General features: G+C 40.3%; 1 protein-coding gene across 2 annotated transcripts in view; it reads right to left on the bottom strand.

Annotated features, from left to right (window-relative positions):
* tenm1 (teneurin transmembrane protein 1) overlaps nt 1–15,086 on the bottom strand; it is a 220,131-nt gene that overhangs the window by 73,526 nt on the left and 131,519 nt on the right. For both annotated transcript variants that reach the window (XM_061786698.1, XM_061786697.1), the window contains 8 exons: nt 13,730–13,930; nt 11,480–11,665; nt 11,364–11,393; nt 11,030–11,176; nt 7,320–7,554; nt 5,317–5,436; nt 4,925–5,186; nt 4,250–4,535 (listed from right to left, as the gene is read on the bottom strand). In XM_061786698.1, coding sequence (XP_061642682.1) covers nt 4,250–4,535; nt 4,925–5,186; nt 5,317–5,436; nt 7,320–7,554; nt 11,030–11,176; nt 11,364–11,393; nt 11,480–11,665; nt 13,730–13,930 — 1,467 coding nt within the window. The remainder of the gene's footprint in view (nt 1–4,249; nt 4,536–4,924; nt 5,187–5,316; nt 5,437–7,319; nt 7,555–11,029; nt 11,177–11,363; nt 11,394–11,479; nt 11,666–13,729; nt 13,931–15,086) is intronic.

Here is a 15,086-nt window from a genome sequence, read left to right on the forward strand (position 1 = left end):
GGCGCATGGAGCAAGGCTGTGGAGTATCGAACTGCCCCAATGCCAGTCGGCAAGCCTGGTAGTGGTTACTAGCTACTAGCCGATAAAGGGCTCACAGACTGGCAGCGAAGCTGTCCAATTTTCCATCGCCTCACTCCGTGCGCCACACGTGGCATAACACTTGAAGGAAGATGCATTTTTCCAGTTGTAGGCATAGCTTGATGGCTAACAGCACGCTTTAGTGGTAGAACTGGACCAAGCTATTATTAATAAGTAACTCGTAATTGCGCCGAACAGCCACTGATGGAATGACAGCGCTCAGTACTTATATAGTGTGGGAGGGCCGACTCATGCCAGAAAGCCCAAGTGCGTACTAGACACGCCCCAAAAATCCATAAAACTGAAATGGTGAAAAGAGTTTAACACTAGCACAACAATTCCGTACTAAATAGTTTTCAGCCCTTAGCTTCAAACATATTGAATGTATTTAGAAACAAAACACAGAAATCACTTGACATGGTCTTTAATTGAATTTTCTGTCAGGGAACTTCATTGCTTTTAGAGAGGCGCTGTTAAAAAGCTGCTGATGTCTATAGAATCCCAAGAACCTCAATCCAGAACCATTACCACAAAACTGAGAAACAAGAGCAAAGCCAAGAAAAGTGCAAAGTGTGTTTCCACACCGCAGTATTACTCAAGGTGTATTTACAGGCGGGGCACATGCGGTTGGGTACGTTCACACTCCCTTACAAACAATAAGACGCACATGCACTATAGCACACAAATGAAAACTTTCCTTCCCCTCTGTTGAAGCCTCAGGCATGTGTTCACCCCAGCAAACAGAGCATGATCTCCCTTTCTCTCAAACTCTTTGGTTGTGTGTATATTTGGACATACAATCATTGTTGGTGTGGGTCGCTGTTCCAGGAAAGCACCAGGAAGTCCAGAGGGGGAAGGTTTAGGGGAGAACAAGGGTACAGAGGAAAGAACAAGTGGACAGCATGAGACAAGGAAGGCAAGAGGGGAGATGAGACAGAATGGAGCAGAAGGAGGAAGTTCAAAGATGGAAGAGAGAGATCACTGTTACAAGAAGGCGGTAAAGAGAACAAGGGAAAATTTGCTTGAACAAAAGGTGACAGACTTGAGACAGAGATGAGTGGAAAAGAATAAAAGCAAAAGAAAACCTTTTGATTTGTTTACGGAAAGTTTCCAAGTACTATATGAGTATTTTGTATCTTGCAGTTGCAATGTCATAGAGAAAAGTGAACTTATTATATTAAAAAAAAACAGCCTTTATAGAACATGTCAACAGCCTGCTGTTATTTTATATGGCCTGTTAGAGGTTGAAAACAGTAACGACTTCTATGCCCTTTAAAGATTACAGTGCCCACAGACTAAATTACAGTATATGTCCCAAAATGTATCTTGAGTTTTTGATTTGCGCAATGCCTGCAGCCAGTTTTTATAAGCCAGAATACTTTCCAAGTTGAGTTATGTTGTTCAAAAAACATAGACATCTGTATGAGTTTGTGTTTAAAGGAGAGAAGGAATTCCAATGTTGAGTGCCCTGGGTATTAAAAATCTGAAAATTGACCAAGGTTTCACCAAACTTCAGTTTCACAAGAATTTAGCAAATCTCATGGTACTTCATTTGACTGAGCATCTAAATGAATATTTTCATGTTGTAGATGTTTCGCTTTAGCTTTTTCTGAAGCCGCTTCAGAAGGATACCGTATGGCAAAGAGTAAATAAGTGGTAACGTATTAGATAAAACATTACCCATACAGTAAATACAAAAAATATGGTGGCAAAAGTTTGCCTTTGGGAGAGATTAATTCAAGTTACATTATTTTGTACTGAAAGCAATTAATTGGAAAGCTGAACAAATTGGAGGTTGAATAATGTGAACAAAGCAGGCTGTATTTGGCCATGGAAGTTGCATTGTATCAACTCTTAACTGATTCAATCTGTCAGGACCTTTAAACCAAATGAAAGGCAAAACTTGCTAACCTTGGCAATCGATAAAAGCAACAACAAACATTTACCTACCATTATAATTTTTATTGGAAGGCAATTATTTCCCACTGACTGCAGATTAGTTCACTGTTATTTGCTTTATATGTGTCGCTTCCAACTGTGCACATTACTGGATTATGCTGTAATAATAAAAACACTACTACTGTTATTACTGCTACTGCTACTACTACTACCACTACCACTACTACTACTACTACTAGTATTATTACTACTAATAATCAGAATCAGAATATATACAGATTCAACTTGCAAATATGAATTCCTAAATTTACTGTTAAAATCAATAATATTCAAATGCATAGGCAAGTCTGTGATGACGGCAAGACAAATAGTTAAAGGGTAGTAACAACCATAATGTGGCATGGGAAGATGTATTTATAGTACTTGTTTATGCTATAGTGAAATGTAATAACCTGCAGTATTGCACTTAATTAATAAGTATAAATAAATAAGTTATAGCATCTAAAATTTACAAATTTGGAAGAATTTGGTGGAAAAATAGACAATGGGCCCACTTCATGTCAACCCTTCATACACAGTACACTATGTTAACTTGAATGACTGCACACATTTTCTCCATAGAGCCAGTTCTCTCAAAACTGCCCTCAAGTGTCTCCTACCTGCTGCTGCAGATGGTATTTAACTACCAGTTTCTCCACAGTTTATTTGTTGAGATTTCAACCTTCCATTGCTTCATTTCAATGTACTTCTTTACTGAGAGTGCTTATCAAGGTCTTCTAAATCATTGGTAAATATATTGTTTCAACCTATTCAATGCCCTAGCATGAAACTACTACTACTGTACTCTGTTTATTCTGTAGTTTACAAAAGAACACAAGAAGACCTCAATGAATATGAATTCATCAGCTATCAATCTGCGGTACGGTGGACGACTGCTTAAGGCGTCTGCCTCACAGTTCTTAGGACCGGGGTTCAATCCCCGACCCCGCCTGTGTGGAGTTTGCATGTTCTCCCCGTGCCTGCGTGGGTTTTCTCCGGGCACTCCAGTTTCCTCCCACATCCCAAAAACATGCATGGTAGGTTAACTGAAGACTCTAAATTGCCCATAAGTGTGAATGTGAGTGCGAATGATTGTTTGTTTCTCTGTGCCCTGCGATTGGCTGGCAACCAGTTCAGGGTGTACCCCGCCTCATGCCCGATGATAGCTGGGATAGGCTCCAGCACTCCCGCGACCCTTGTGAGGATAAGTGACTCAGAAAATGGATGAATGGAGCTATCAATCTTACAATCTCTCTAAATCAGGTTCCTCAGCAGAAGTCTGGTTGAGTGCAGACATAATGGTCCGTCACGTGACATTTTCTAATCAGGCTTCCCTATACAGCTACCTGAAAATGATGCGTGGTTTGAGCTAAATTTTTTGAGGCACAATAACAGTATGCCAAAATCTTGAGTCATTGAACATAATTGGCTTACTCTGAATTACAAAATGAAAGGCACTTAAATCACTCAGTCTATGCTAATATAATGAAGCTACAAAAAAAAACCCAGATTCACTGCAAATCTGATCTCTTGTTGCTTAAAAGTCAGAAAAGTATATCTTGCAAAACTTGAATGTAAGGAGAAAGTCCTCTCTGAGAGGGTAATGATTATCTGATGGCTTCACTGTTTGGTATGAGCTTAAATAAAGTATCTTTATTCATATAGTCCTACAAGTTTTACAAAGTATAATTCCTCACTATAAAAGATAAACAATTCAAGACTATTAATCTTTTCTTTTTTAAAATCAAATTAGATACGCATTATGAGACATTGTTCAGAACATGAATTGTTTTCTTTTTGATGATGAGGTATAACAATTAATCATTTTAATCTAACACGCTGTTTGTATCAAATTAATTAGTTTGATCCGACATCTAACCTGCTGAGAAGAGAGATAGTTATGTGCTGTTTTACAAATTCAAATTGTTTTGAAAGTACACGTTTATTCGATGCAAAGCATATATTCTTTTGCTGTTCTTGCTATATCGAAGTGCACTCCATTTCCCATTTACCGATATTGGTTCTGTTTTGGTTTCAACTTTCCAACGTTACAAAAAACCCCAAAATGTTGGTTTCAGTCTCGTCTTTTCTGTCCCACCCAAATCCAGAGGTCACTGGGTAAACTTCGGAATTCTCCCACTAAATATAACCACTAGTATATTTGAAAAAACAACAACACAAAAACACTCCAAATTACCATATAAAACAACATAAAGTGTATTTTTCAACCTACCAGTTGCGTGAGTGAGGCCCCACACCTCCTGGCCGTAAACATCTGTCTTATTCCAGACCAGCCTGTGGACCAGACCAGGCCCAGCAGGGTACCAGCGTTGGTACAACCTTCCCTGGACTGAAGCTCGAACATGCACCTTAGACAAGCCGCCCAGAGGGGAGATGGGGGAGGATGGGGATGGAGGTGTGAGGAGTATACGCAGCAAGGCGAGGTAGCCTGCGGCTCGTGTACTCAAATAGTTCAGCTTCATTGCGGCTCCTGGGATCGCAACTTCTTCCTGCACCGCCTGCAGGAGAACAAGAAGCAAAAATATTTTTTTATGATGAAAATGTTTTTTTTTAATCACTCACTGTATGATATGCTAATTGGTGTGATTGGCATGGGCATTGCAAAACAGCTCATACATTTGCAGTAATTATCGTGATTTTGTTTGTATTTAAATGGTTTGGTTTTCATTTTAACATAAATGGCTTAAACCTATGGTATGTAACTTTTGGCGCTCCCAATAAACTCAAATTCTGCATTACAACAAAAGAACATAGCCGTCGCTTCAATATGACGTAGCCAATGCATGTTATGCCCCTTATATGTGATTCCACCTATCTAAGATATGTGCCTGAAGGGGGCCTATCCTAACATTGCATTTAATGCAAAAGTGACAAAAAACTTAAGTACCTGAAGCTCTGGTACGGCAGGACCCTTCTCTGCACATGTCTCTGTGTATCTGGGTAGTGGGTAGGGCAGGACCAGAGGATAAGGACTCAAAACAGTCCTAATATCACATTTTGGAGGCTGCACCTCTTCCCTGGACATGATGACCTGATCCAGAACCAGGAAGTTGTTGTTTGGGGTCCAGACGCTGCGTGTTTGCGCCAAGAAAGGCGGACGCTGGAACATCAGCGTCACTGACATTGCGCCCAAAGTCACCAGGTCATAACTAAGGTGTCAGAAAAGTGAGTTACAAAACAAGATTAGTGGAGGAAAGGGAGAGCTGTGTGTTAGTGTGTGTGTGTGTGCGCGCGTGTGTGTGTGTGTGTATGTGCCTACACGTGTATGTATTTTCGCACCTTCCATCCTGTCGACTGATGGTGTAACCATACTCGGGATGCTGAGGGAAGGTGATGTTTACGCCAACCAATGGAGAGCCATCTTGCAGTGCAACATTGCCTCGAATAACAGCAACACGACTGGCATAAAAAAGATGGAAAGCAATTGGAGAAAAGCACACAGCAACACAAAAGAGGGCGAGATGACAGCCTTACAATAATGATTGTTTGAGAAGGGATGCACGCTGTGATGCTCTCGCCAAACAACACTGTGCTTTAAGCAAAGTTAACTTATGTTTTTCTCATAAGACTCCATTGTTTAACAAAAATGTGCCAGACATCATTAGGATATAAGTTCTAGAAATAAAATGCCCATTTAAACATTCCAAAACTGACTTTGATTTTCAAAAAACATGGTGCTCCCCGTGCCTGGGTGGGTTTTCTCCAGGCACTCCGGTTTCCTCCCACATCCCAAAAACATGCTTGGTAGGTTGATTGAAGACTGTAAATTGGCCGTAAGTGTGAATGTGAGTGCGACTGGTTGTTTGTTTCTATGTGCCCTGCGATTGGCTGGCGATCAGTTAAGGGTGTACCCCGCCTCCCGCCCGAAGATATCTGTGATAGGCTCCAGCAGCCTGCGACCCTAGTGAGGATAAGCGGTATTGAAAATGGATGGATGGATGGATGGATGGTGCCCTTGAAGTAGTAGCCACTAGTGTGGAACCCTCAAACTTGAATGATAGAATGGAGAATCCTTTTCATGAATCAAAAACATTTCTACATAGGTTTACTGTCCACAAGTTATTTGATAAAACAAGTCATTGTAGTCATGTAAATTCTATTTTAATGATCTTAGTGAACATTTTGAATGTGTGCCTGAAATTTCTGTCATGGGGTAACTGCCCATTCTTAAATTTAACTTTCTGATGTTTGCAGAGTACATATTTATACCTATTTCATAATTTGCATCATGCGTGTAGCTGGATGTTGTCAAGATTAACATGTCTACTGTCATAGTGAAATATCAGTTGATATACAAACCTTTCAGAAAGTCAAAATATATTTGTTAAGCAGTGCAGAGCCAGCTTGCTAACTGAATCATGTGGGTGTCAATGAGCTTTCATATTTTGCTGTTTGCATGTACATTGTCTGCTTGCAGTTCATTTATGGGAGCTTGAACAAATATACTGTACTGTATATTTCAGAAATCAGAATCAGAATCAGAATCAAAATCAGAATCATCTTTATTTGCCAAGTATGTCCAAAACACACACACAAAATATACAGTACAGTGAATTTGTTCATGCTCAACAATATATAACAACTAGGTGGCATGGTGGACGACTGGTTAGCACATCTGCGTCACAGTTTTAAAGACTGGGGTTCAAATCCCGGCCCCGCCTGTGTGGAATTTGCATGTTCTCCCCGTGCCTGCGTGGGTTTTCTCCGGGTACACAAGTTTCCTCCCACATCCCAAAAAGATATGTGGTAGGTTGACTGAAGACTCTAAATTGCCTGTAGGTGTGAATGTGAGTGCGAATGGTTGTTTGTTTATACTGTATGTGCCCTGCGATTGGCTGGCGACCAGTTCAGGGTGTATCCCGCCTCCGCCCAAAGATAGCTGGGATAGTCTCCAGCACGCCCGTGACCCTAGTCAGGATAAGCGGTACAGAAACTGGATGAATGGATATAATAACTAATAACTACTTAATTGAATATGCGGGGTTATTTTTATTATTATTATTTATTTATTTGTTTGTTTTTGATGAAATGGGGCGTTTTAGGTGACTCTTTAAATGTGTGCTGACCATATGCCCAGACCAAATCCCATGAATGTGCTCAACCAATAACAATTCATGGACAAATTGATACCTTTTTGTTACAGTAGTCACTTAATTATGTACTCCACTTATATTTAAACAATAGACAATCCAAGGACACATTCACAAAAAAATAAATAAATAAGGGAGGGACTTTGCATGCACATGGTGACTCGGACTCACAAAGGGTAAACAAGCACATACCTGGTATCAAAGGGCACGTCTCCAGGGAGAGTGTGTGTGGCTGCTTTGCCAAGGAGAAAGTTTATGCGTTGGTAGAAACTGTGAGTGTGTGTGTTAATGGGTGAGGGGGGTGCAGCTGGGGGCAATGGGTTCCGCTGCAGCAGGGCCATGGGGTCAGCCGAGCCGCGGCATAGAGGGTCAGAGCCACAGCTCAGCTGCTCGCAACAGTCCGGATCCACACAGTCAATCAGACCATCTGATATAGACAGAAACAATGTTGAGAGACCACTTAAAAAAATGGCAGAATTATGAGAAAACTGCATGTGTATGTTGTGTTCAATAGTGATGTTCAAGACCAGTACTTATATTTGTGTATTATTATGTTACTATTTATTATTTTGGGGTTTTGTCAGTGGAAGCTTAAGCAGGGTAAGTCAATAGGAATGCATTTCCATTCAAGACGGATGTATAATGTACTATATTAGCCAGGACAAGTTAGACAAGTTAGAAAGAGGATATTATAAAAATAAATAAATACAAAATGAAAAAAATAACAAAATTCTCCACCTCCAGCCAATGAGGAGACATTGAACCATACATATATCACCATTATCACAAAGATAAATCCAATTAGATTGAGTCATCAAGCCCCCTTTATATTCCTATAAATCAGGCATTTGTCAGCACAATTATTTGAATGTGAGCCATAAAAGTTCAGCATAAACAATAGGCTGCTGATAACAGCCAAAGCAGCAGGTAACAGGAGCCAGGCTGGCATTTGTGTTTCCTATTTTAGACTTGTTTCTGAAAAGGCAGGAAGCAGTGCTGACATTTAAATGTATCTGACCAAAGAGCAGAGAGCTAAAGGCCAACAATATTCTATTATAACCTCCTCCTTCAAAGGTGGCCGAGTGCAATAATTCATTTCCATACCATTCACCACTCCATCTTGAAAGAACACAATTAATTGAATGTAGACTTTACACCGATTTGATCGGGCTGATCAGTATCGGCCGATATTTAGCATTTTATGCTGATCGGCTTTAATGTCATAATTCGCCGCTCCGCAAAAGACATTAACTCCGCGTCGCCACGTTGACGTAGTACTGTAAATATTTGACGCCCAAAGAAGTTATTTAAAAAATAAAAATAAAAAAAAAAAAAACCTCAGCGGTGTGGGACAGACAACACGTCAGGCAGCACGAACAGACAACTGCAATAAAATATTGTATTCCACATCGCGTTTTATACGATCATTGGGCTTTATCTTGTAAACTCAAATGAGACCGGATACACTCGTTACCGTGGGGACGACAACAAGAGTGGAGCGAGCCGACTGTATTATAAGGACAAAATGAGGAAGAACGTGTGTTGGTGGTTACCGGTGCTCAGGAGAGGAGAGGACGTTCGTTTAAGGCTTGCTTGAGCTAGGTTCACGTACTTTTAATACAATTCGGCTCACAAGCAGGCAATAAAATGTTATGTAGCCTAGCAAGCTAGCGGTAGAACGATCGGTTGGACGTAAACATGCCGCCGTTCTGTCGACACATACTCTAAAGTTTCGGTCTGGGTGAAGTAATTTAATTAAAAATAAAGTAATTTAACTACAGTAAGTTAGCACCCATTATTTCTGTCATGTTTTAATGTCGGTTTGACCTGACTGATTAGAATGAACGATCTGACTAGAGCAGTGATTTCCAACCTTTATGGAGGCAAGGAACATATTTTACAATTGAAAAATCTCACGGCACACCAAAAAAACAAAAATGTCACAAAACGTGCATACATTAATTACTGTATTTACTTCCTGGCATCTAGTAGAAGACCATTCATTTGTTTTGTCTGTCACTTCTGTCCTCACTGGCATAAATAGAGGAACAAAGATACATAATTTATTGTAAATATAATTTTTTGAGCAATTAAGTACACAAGTATATACAGTAAATTAACAAGTCATTTAATTAGACACATTCCTCCATCTTGTGATCGGATCGGTTATCGTTTTTTAAAACTCGCGGATCAGTGATCGGCCTCAAAAATCCTGATCGTGTAAAGCCTAATTGAATGTGCTACATTGTTTCCTGTAAAAGGGCAATGTTTTTAAATTATTATGCATAGATGGCAGTTGAAAACAAAGGAGCACAGTATAGATTTGAAAATAAGAAATACATGTGCAGTGTAAATATTTGAGTATGGGAGACAACTGCAAACTGAGTGCAATGTTTGTTTGCCCCCCCCCCCCCCAAATGTAATAATCCTATTCTCACTTCTGCCCAATCCAGGCAGAGCGATTGAATACAATAATCCTCCCTCCATCACAAGGTTTACGTTCCAAACCACCACCACAATAAGGGAAATCCGTATTTTAAATACACCCTAGGCATGTTTTTATAGCATTTACAGCATTTCCATTTTTTAAAGGTCTTTAAACACACTTTAAGAGCAATACAAATACAGTTAAAGTTATAATATATTGAGAAAGCGCAAGAGCAATTGATACCACACAAATATGGTATAAACAGTATTTAAAAAGGAGTAACTATAATAACACGCACACAAAAAAAATCTGCGATATGTGGGACAGCAAAGCGTGAACCGCGACATAGCAGGGTTTAGTTGTAGTTCCTCTTTATTCACTCATTACTAACATCTTATCATCTCTGTCTATCTTCAGAGATAAAAGGATTTCTTTGAAAGGCGCATATGAGAGCCTAACATATACGTTGCAAGAACGAGAGCTGTATTGTGGTTTTGAAAAAGCTAAAGAGTAAAGTGGCAGGAGTGAAAGGCTGGAAGCCTGAATGAGCTCTATGACACAGTGTGATACCAACAAACGGTACATTGCATTAGTTGTTACATTTTTAATGAATTTCTTGCAATGCAGCACCTTGTAATGTTTTAATGTTCGCCTGCAAAGTAAAAAAAAAGACCTTGTCCATTTATAGAAAACATACAAATTTGATCATATGAAATTAAATAAAAAAATCAATTAAGAAAATGTGTATGAAAAAAAAAAATTCCACGCCATAAATATATATACCATACTATTATATATGCTGTGATGATGTATTCTTACATTGCTGTAAATAACTATCATTGCATGTCGTCCATGTTGGACCTGTAAGCCGTGGTATCTCTGTATCAAGACTTTTCATAAACACTGAGCTGTTCTTTAAAAAAAATGTAAAAAAATTTATTCTGAAGTTGTTCAGTAAAGATATTACATATGACTTTCATTTGGAAATTCTTGTGTGAAATCCCTTTTTATCTTCACATTTACAGCATTGATTATTAAAAAATAAAACTGTGGACATTGATTTACAGTACAAAATAAGAAGTTTTTTATTTTAAAAAGTTTGTTTTTTCTTTCTTTCTTTCTTTCTTTATTGCTATGCAGTAATGTTAATTATAATTGTAATGGCTCTCTGGGCAGGGGGTGGGGAATATGTGAGTGTGTTTTTTTTTCATCCCAGCAGGTGTTATGCATATCAGACATTTAGCACACGTACACACGCACAAACAGCCACACAAACCCCCCCATACACACACACTTGAATGATGACCAAGAGGACTCCACAAGCTTCACAGCAGAACTGGGACAACACATACAGGAAGAGAAGGAAGGACAATGAAGTTGATTCTTTTTTGCCTATAGGAGTGTAAGGAAGACAGAAATGAAAGAGGTAACAAAGAGAGGAGATAGAAAATGATAGATGGTGATAGAATGTCACCTCCATCGTTGTCTGTTCCATCACTGCAGTCAGTTTCCATGACAACGCTGCATCCAGGCCCACTCCATCCAGCCTGACAGACGCAGCGCCAGCCACTCTGCTCCAGGGTACAGCGGCCGTGCCCGCTGCACAAACCTGGGCAGCCATCTGCAGATCACACACACGCGCACACGCACACACATACACACACACACACACACACACATGCACACACACACACACACACTCACACACGCACTCACACACACACACACACACAGGGATTATTGGAATTTGTTCCAAATTTTTAATACTTATCATGATTAAAAATCTCCCCAAAAGAATTAAAAACTACCTTTCACAACGATGTCCAGATCATGAGTAACTGCGGAGGAAAAAAAAGTGACAATGACACCGCTTTCCAATCCAAATTCTCACAGCGAATAATTAAACTCTCCCACATGCGCTTACCAATGTTGCAGTGCTCTCCCTCCCAGCCAGGTTGGCAGATGCAAGTCCCATCGTGGCACTGGCCGTGTTCTTCGCAGCGAGGATGGCACGCTCTCTGGTCGCACGCCGCGCTGAGCCAACCCTCCTCACACTGGCACTGGCCTTCCGAGCAAACACCATGACTGCCACACGGCACTGGGCACAGTTCTGCCAGCGAGGTGGGTGGGGGTACGTGGGCCGACAAGCATGTTAGTGTGAGTGGAGAAGAGAATGGCTCAAGCAGATGGTACAAATTAAGAATGGAAAGAATAAGTGAGAGTTGCATGGAAAGATGGAGTTAAAAAGGTACAATTCAGAAATCAGGCAGAAGCATCAGTTAAAGGAAGAAGTAATATTCTTAGTTTTCACAATATTCTACCCTGTGAAGTGAAGGGGAAGAGTGAAGAGAATCATAACAAAACAAAAGACTCTTGCAATGCATTTTGAAACCGGAGCCTGAAACTCAGCTCTTTCGTGGTCATATTAATACTTTTCTTCCTCTCCTCTGTTTGATTTTCTGTATCCCATTTTCCAGCAATCATTTTATATCCTACCCCTGCTTGCTTGTCTATTTTCTATTTTACTTTTCCACTCTCTGCAGAGGAAAAAATACACCATCCATGAGTAAAGTGACCAAAGTGCTAGAGGCTTACAAAGACTACTTACCCAGCCAGATGCAGTGAAAAGTTATTTCAATTTAAATATACATTGCATGGAGAGTGTGGGCAAAGTAGATTATAGGTGGATAATTTTCAGCTCTCCATTAGTGTTACATTTAGCTATGCTTCGCTTCAGCAACAACAGAATGTAGAAATTGAGTTTTTTTTTTTTTTTTTTTTTTCTTTAAGAACACGATAGAGAGAAAATTCTTGCTTGTCCCAAAAATAGATATTCAGATATTCAGCAATGGTCTGTCAATATCAAGGGCTACGGTATATCACAATAATAAGGGATCCACACTCTTGAGACCAAGTGCTAATGCCAGTTGCCCATAAATCATCTGTACCAACACCAGCATTAACTTTATGTGGTGGAAAGTCTTATAATGGCCATTTTCCCATCTGTCAAATGACACTGTGATGAGGATGAGGTAGGTGTGTACCGCACTTTATAATTTGGACATTATTGAACATGCTGCTATTTCTGTCATTTCTTTCAAGAGCAATGTCATGTGAAGGCACAACGTTTAAGGCATTCCAGCTTCCAACAACTATATTGAAGTGGGGTGGGGGGGTGGAAGTCATAAAAGTATTCATTTGGCAAGCTGCAATGTACATTCTTGTACAGCCTTGTATAAAAACATATCTTTCCTTTTTTATCTTCATGTTCTTCCATCGTCTAAAATTGCTTGAAGTCATTTGTGTGATTGCACCTGAGGTGTGCACTACAAAGTTGTTGGTGGTTGCACCGCCTCAGAGTCATGAGAGGTAGTCTTGCACATAAGTGTGAAAACTGACAAGACACTATATTAGATACACATGCACAATCTAAGGTCCAATACACCAGTATCATTTTTTTTGCATTTAGAAAGGTAATTATCATTTTCCTATGAGGTAATACATTTCTTCAATCAATTTGTCAATTGTCATCAAGCACCATGTTTATGACAAAGTAAAAACTGATTGAATTCTTCTACTGTACTGGACCACAATGGATTGTGTTGGTGTAGCTAATGATTTGGCTGTGAGCGTATCGTGCATATAAAAAAAGGTCTACATACTCTGTTCAAATGGCTGGTTTTTGTGAAAATATGGGGCCAAGATAAATAGTTTCTAAACCGCAAATAAAGTTTAGCTGTTCTAGTTGGATTTCCTGACACTTTTTGGGTCATAAAAAGCATGTGCGTACTTGTGCAACCAATCTCATTTCTATATTTTTCCTTTCCTTCTGGAAAGATTATTTTTTTCAAATGAAGTTGTACAGGTTATAGGTCACATTAATGGTGGAAAAAGATTTAAAATTATTTACTTTGGTCTAACTTTTTTCATACACTATGACAAAAAGCTGACATTTGAACAGGGGTGACTAAACTTTTTATATCAACTGTATGTGCACACAAACAACAGACAGCAGTAACATAGAGTGGCTGCTATCAATTCCTCTCAAGCGTAGAAAATCCCACATCTGTGGGAAATAGTATGTGGCAAGACAACTCATGCTACTTGACCACTGATAAATGTGTGACGTACAATTACGTTTCTATGTTGACTGAAAATCCAATTCGTGTTTTACCAATGTAGCAGTCCGGTCCTGTCCAGTTGGGCTGGCAAGCGCAGGTGTCTGACTCAGGGAGATAGGTGCCATGTCCTGAACACTGCTCCTGACAGGCTGGCAACGGGTCATCACAAATCACTCCTGCCCAGCCTGGAGAGCACACACATTCCCCGCGGACACACACGCCATGCCTGCCACACTGAGGGTCTACGCAGTCCACTGCAGACAAAGAGAGGACAAAAAAAGAGAAGTCAGAAGGGCAAGGGAAGGGAAGTCGTTTAGGGTTCGAGGGTGCCTGTCTAATTACAATCATCAGTTCACTGAGTATGAAAGCAGTGTTCTTTGCATCCCATCCAGGAGTTAACCGCCCTCGCTACAATGTATCTGTATCTGTTCCACAACATTACATTTCATAGGACACTTAAAACCCTGGCTTTGATAAGGGGTGAAATGGCCTGGTTAAAATCTGCATGTGCGAGTGGTCAGTGTTAGTCTGTGTAATTACAGCTCTGAGCACCGAGCCAAAGCTCAGCAAAACCCGCCTCAGCACAGCTCAGCTCGGCTCTCTTGTTCAAGGTCAAACACGTGATTTAGTCTATGCAGGCGAAGACGATTTGCTGAGAAGTTGCAATTAAGTAAAGCATATACTGTAGCTATGAATAATGCGGCTTTGATATTTTTATAATTGGTGGTTCTACAGTGGAGAGCTGCAAAATGATGCATGATTTTACACACAATGAGAATTATCCATCCATTTTCTGAGCCGCTTCTCCTCACTAGGGTCGCGGGCGTGCTGGAGCCTATCCCAGCTGTCATCGGGCAGGAGGCGGGGTACACCCTGAACTGGTTGCCAGCCAATCGCAGGGCACATCGAAACAAACAACCATTCGCACTCACAGTCATGCCTACGGGCAATTTAGAGTCTCCAATTAATGCATGTTTTTGGGATGTGGGAGGAAACCGGAGTGCCCGGAGAAAACCCACGCAGGCACGGGGAGAACATGCAAACTCCACACAGGCGGGGACGGGGATTGAACCCCGCACCTCAGAACTGTGAGGCTGACGCTCTAACCAGTCGGCCACCGTGCCGCCACAATGAGAATTACTGTCGCAAAAAGAACAATTCGTATTATATTACAATATTTTCTATATTAAGTTGTGTTATCAGCCCCACCTTGCTTACCCTATGGCGTGTTACAGCTATGAATCATTATTGGGACTTTGTGATTGTGGAATGATAAAAAATTCCTGTTAATCTATGTACAGTGAGAGTTAAATGGAGGAGGAGAGGTGGACTTAGCACAAAAAAACAATGTGCTGCCAGATTTTATTTTTATTTTTTTTTTACATGCACTTCGCACTTCACATACAAATT

The sequence above is a fragment of the Phyllopteryx taeniolatus genome, chromosome 10, assembly GCF_024500385.1.
Source record: "Phyllopteryx taeniolatus isolate TA_2022b chromosome 10, UOR_Ptae_1.2, whole genome shotgun sequence".
Classification (NCBI taxonomy): domain Eukaryota; kingdom Metazoa; phylum Chordata; class Actinopteri; order Syngnathiformes; family Syngnathidae; genus Phyllopteryx; species Phyllopteryx taeniolatus.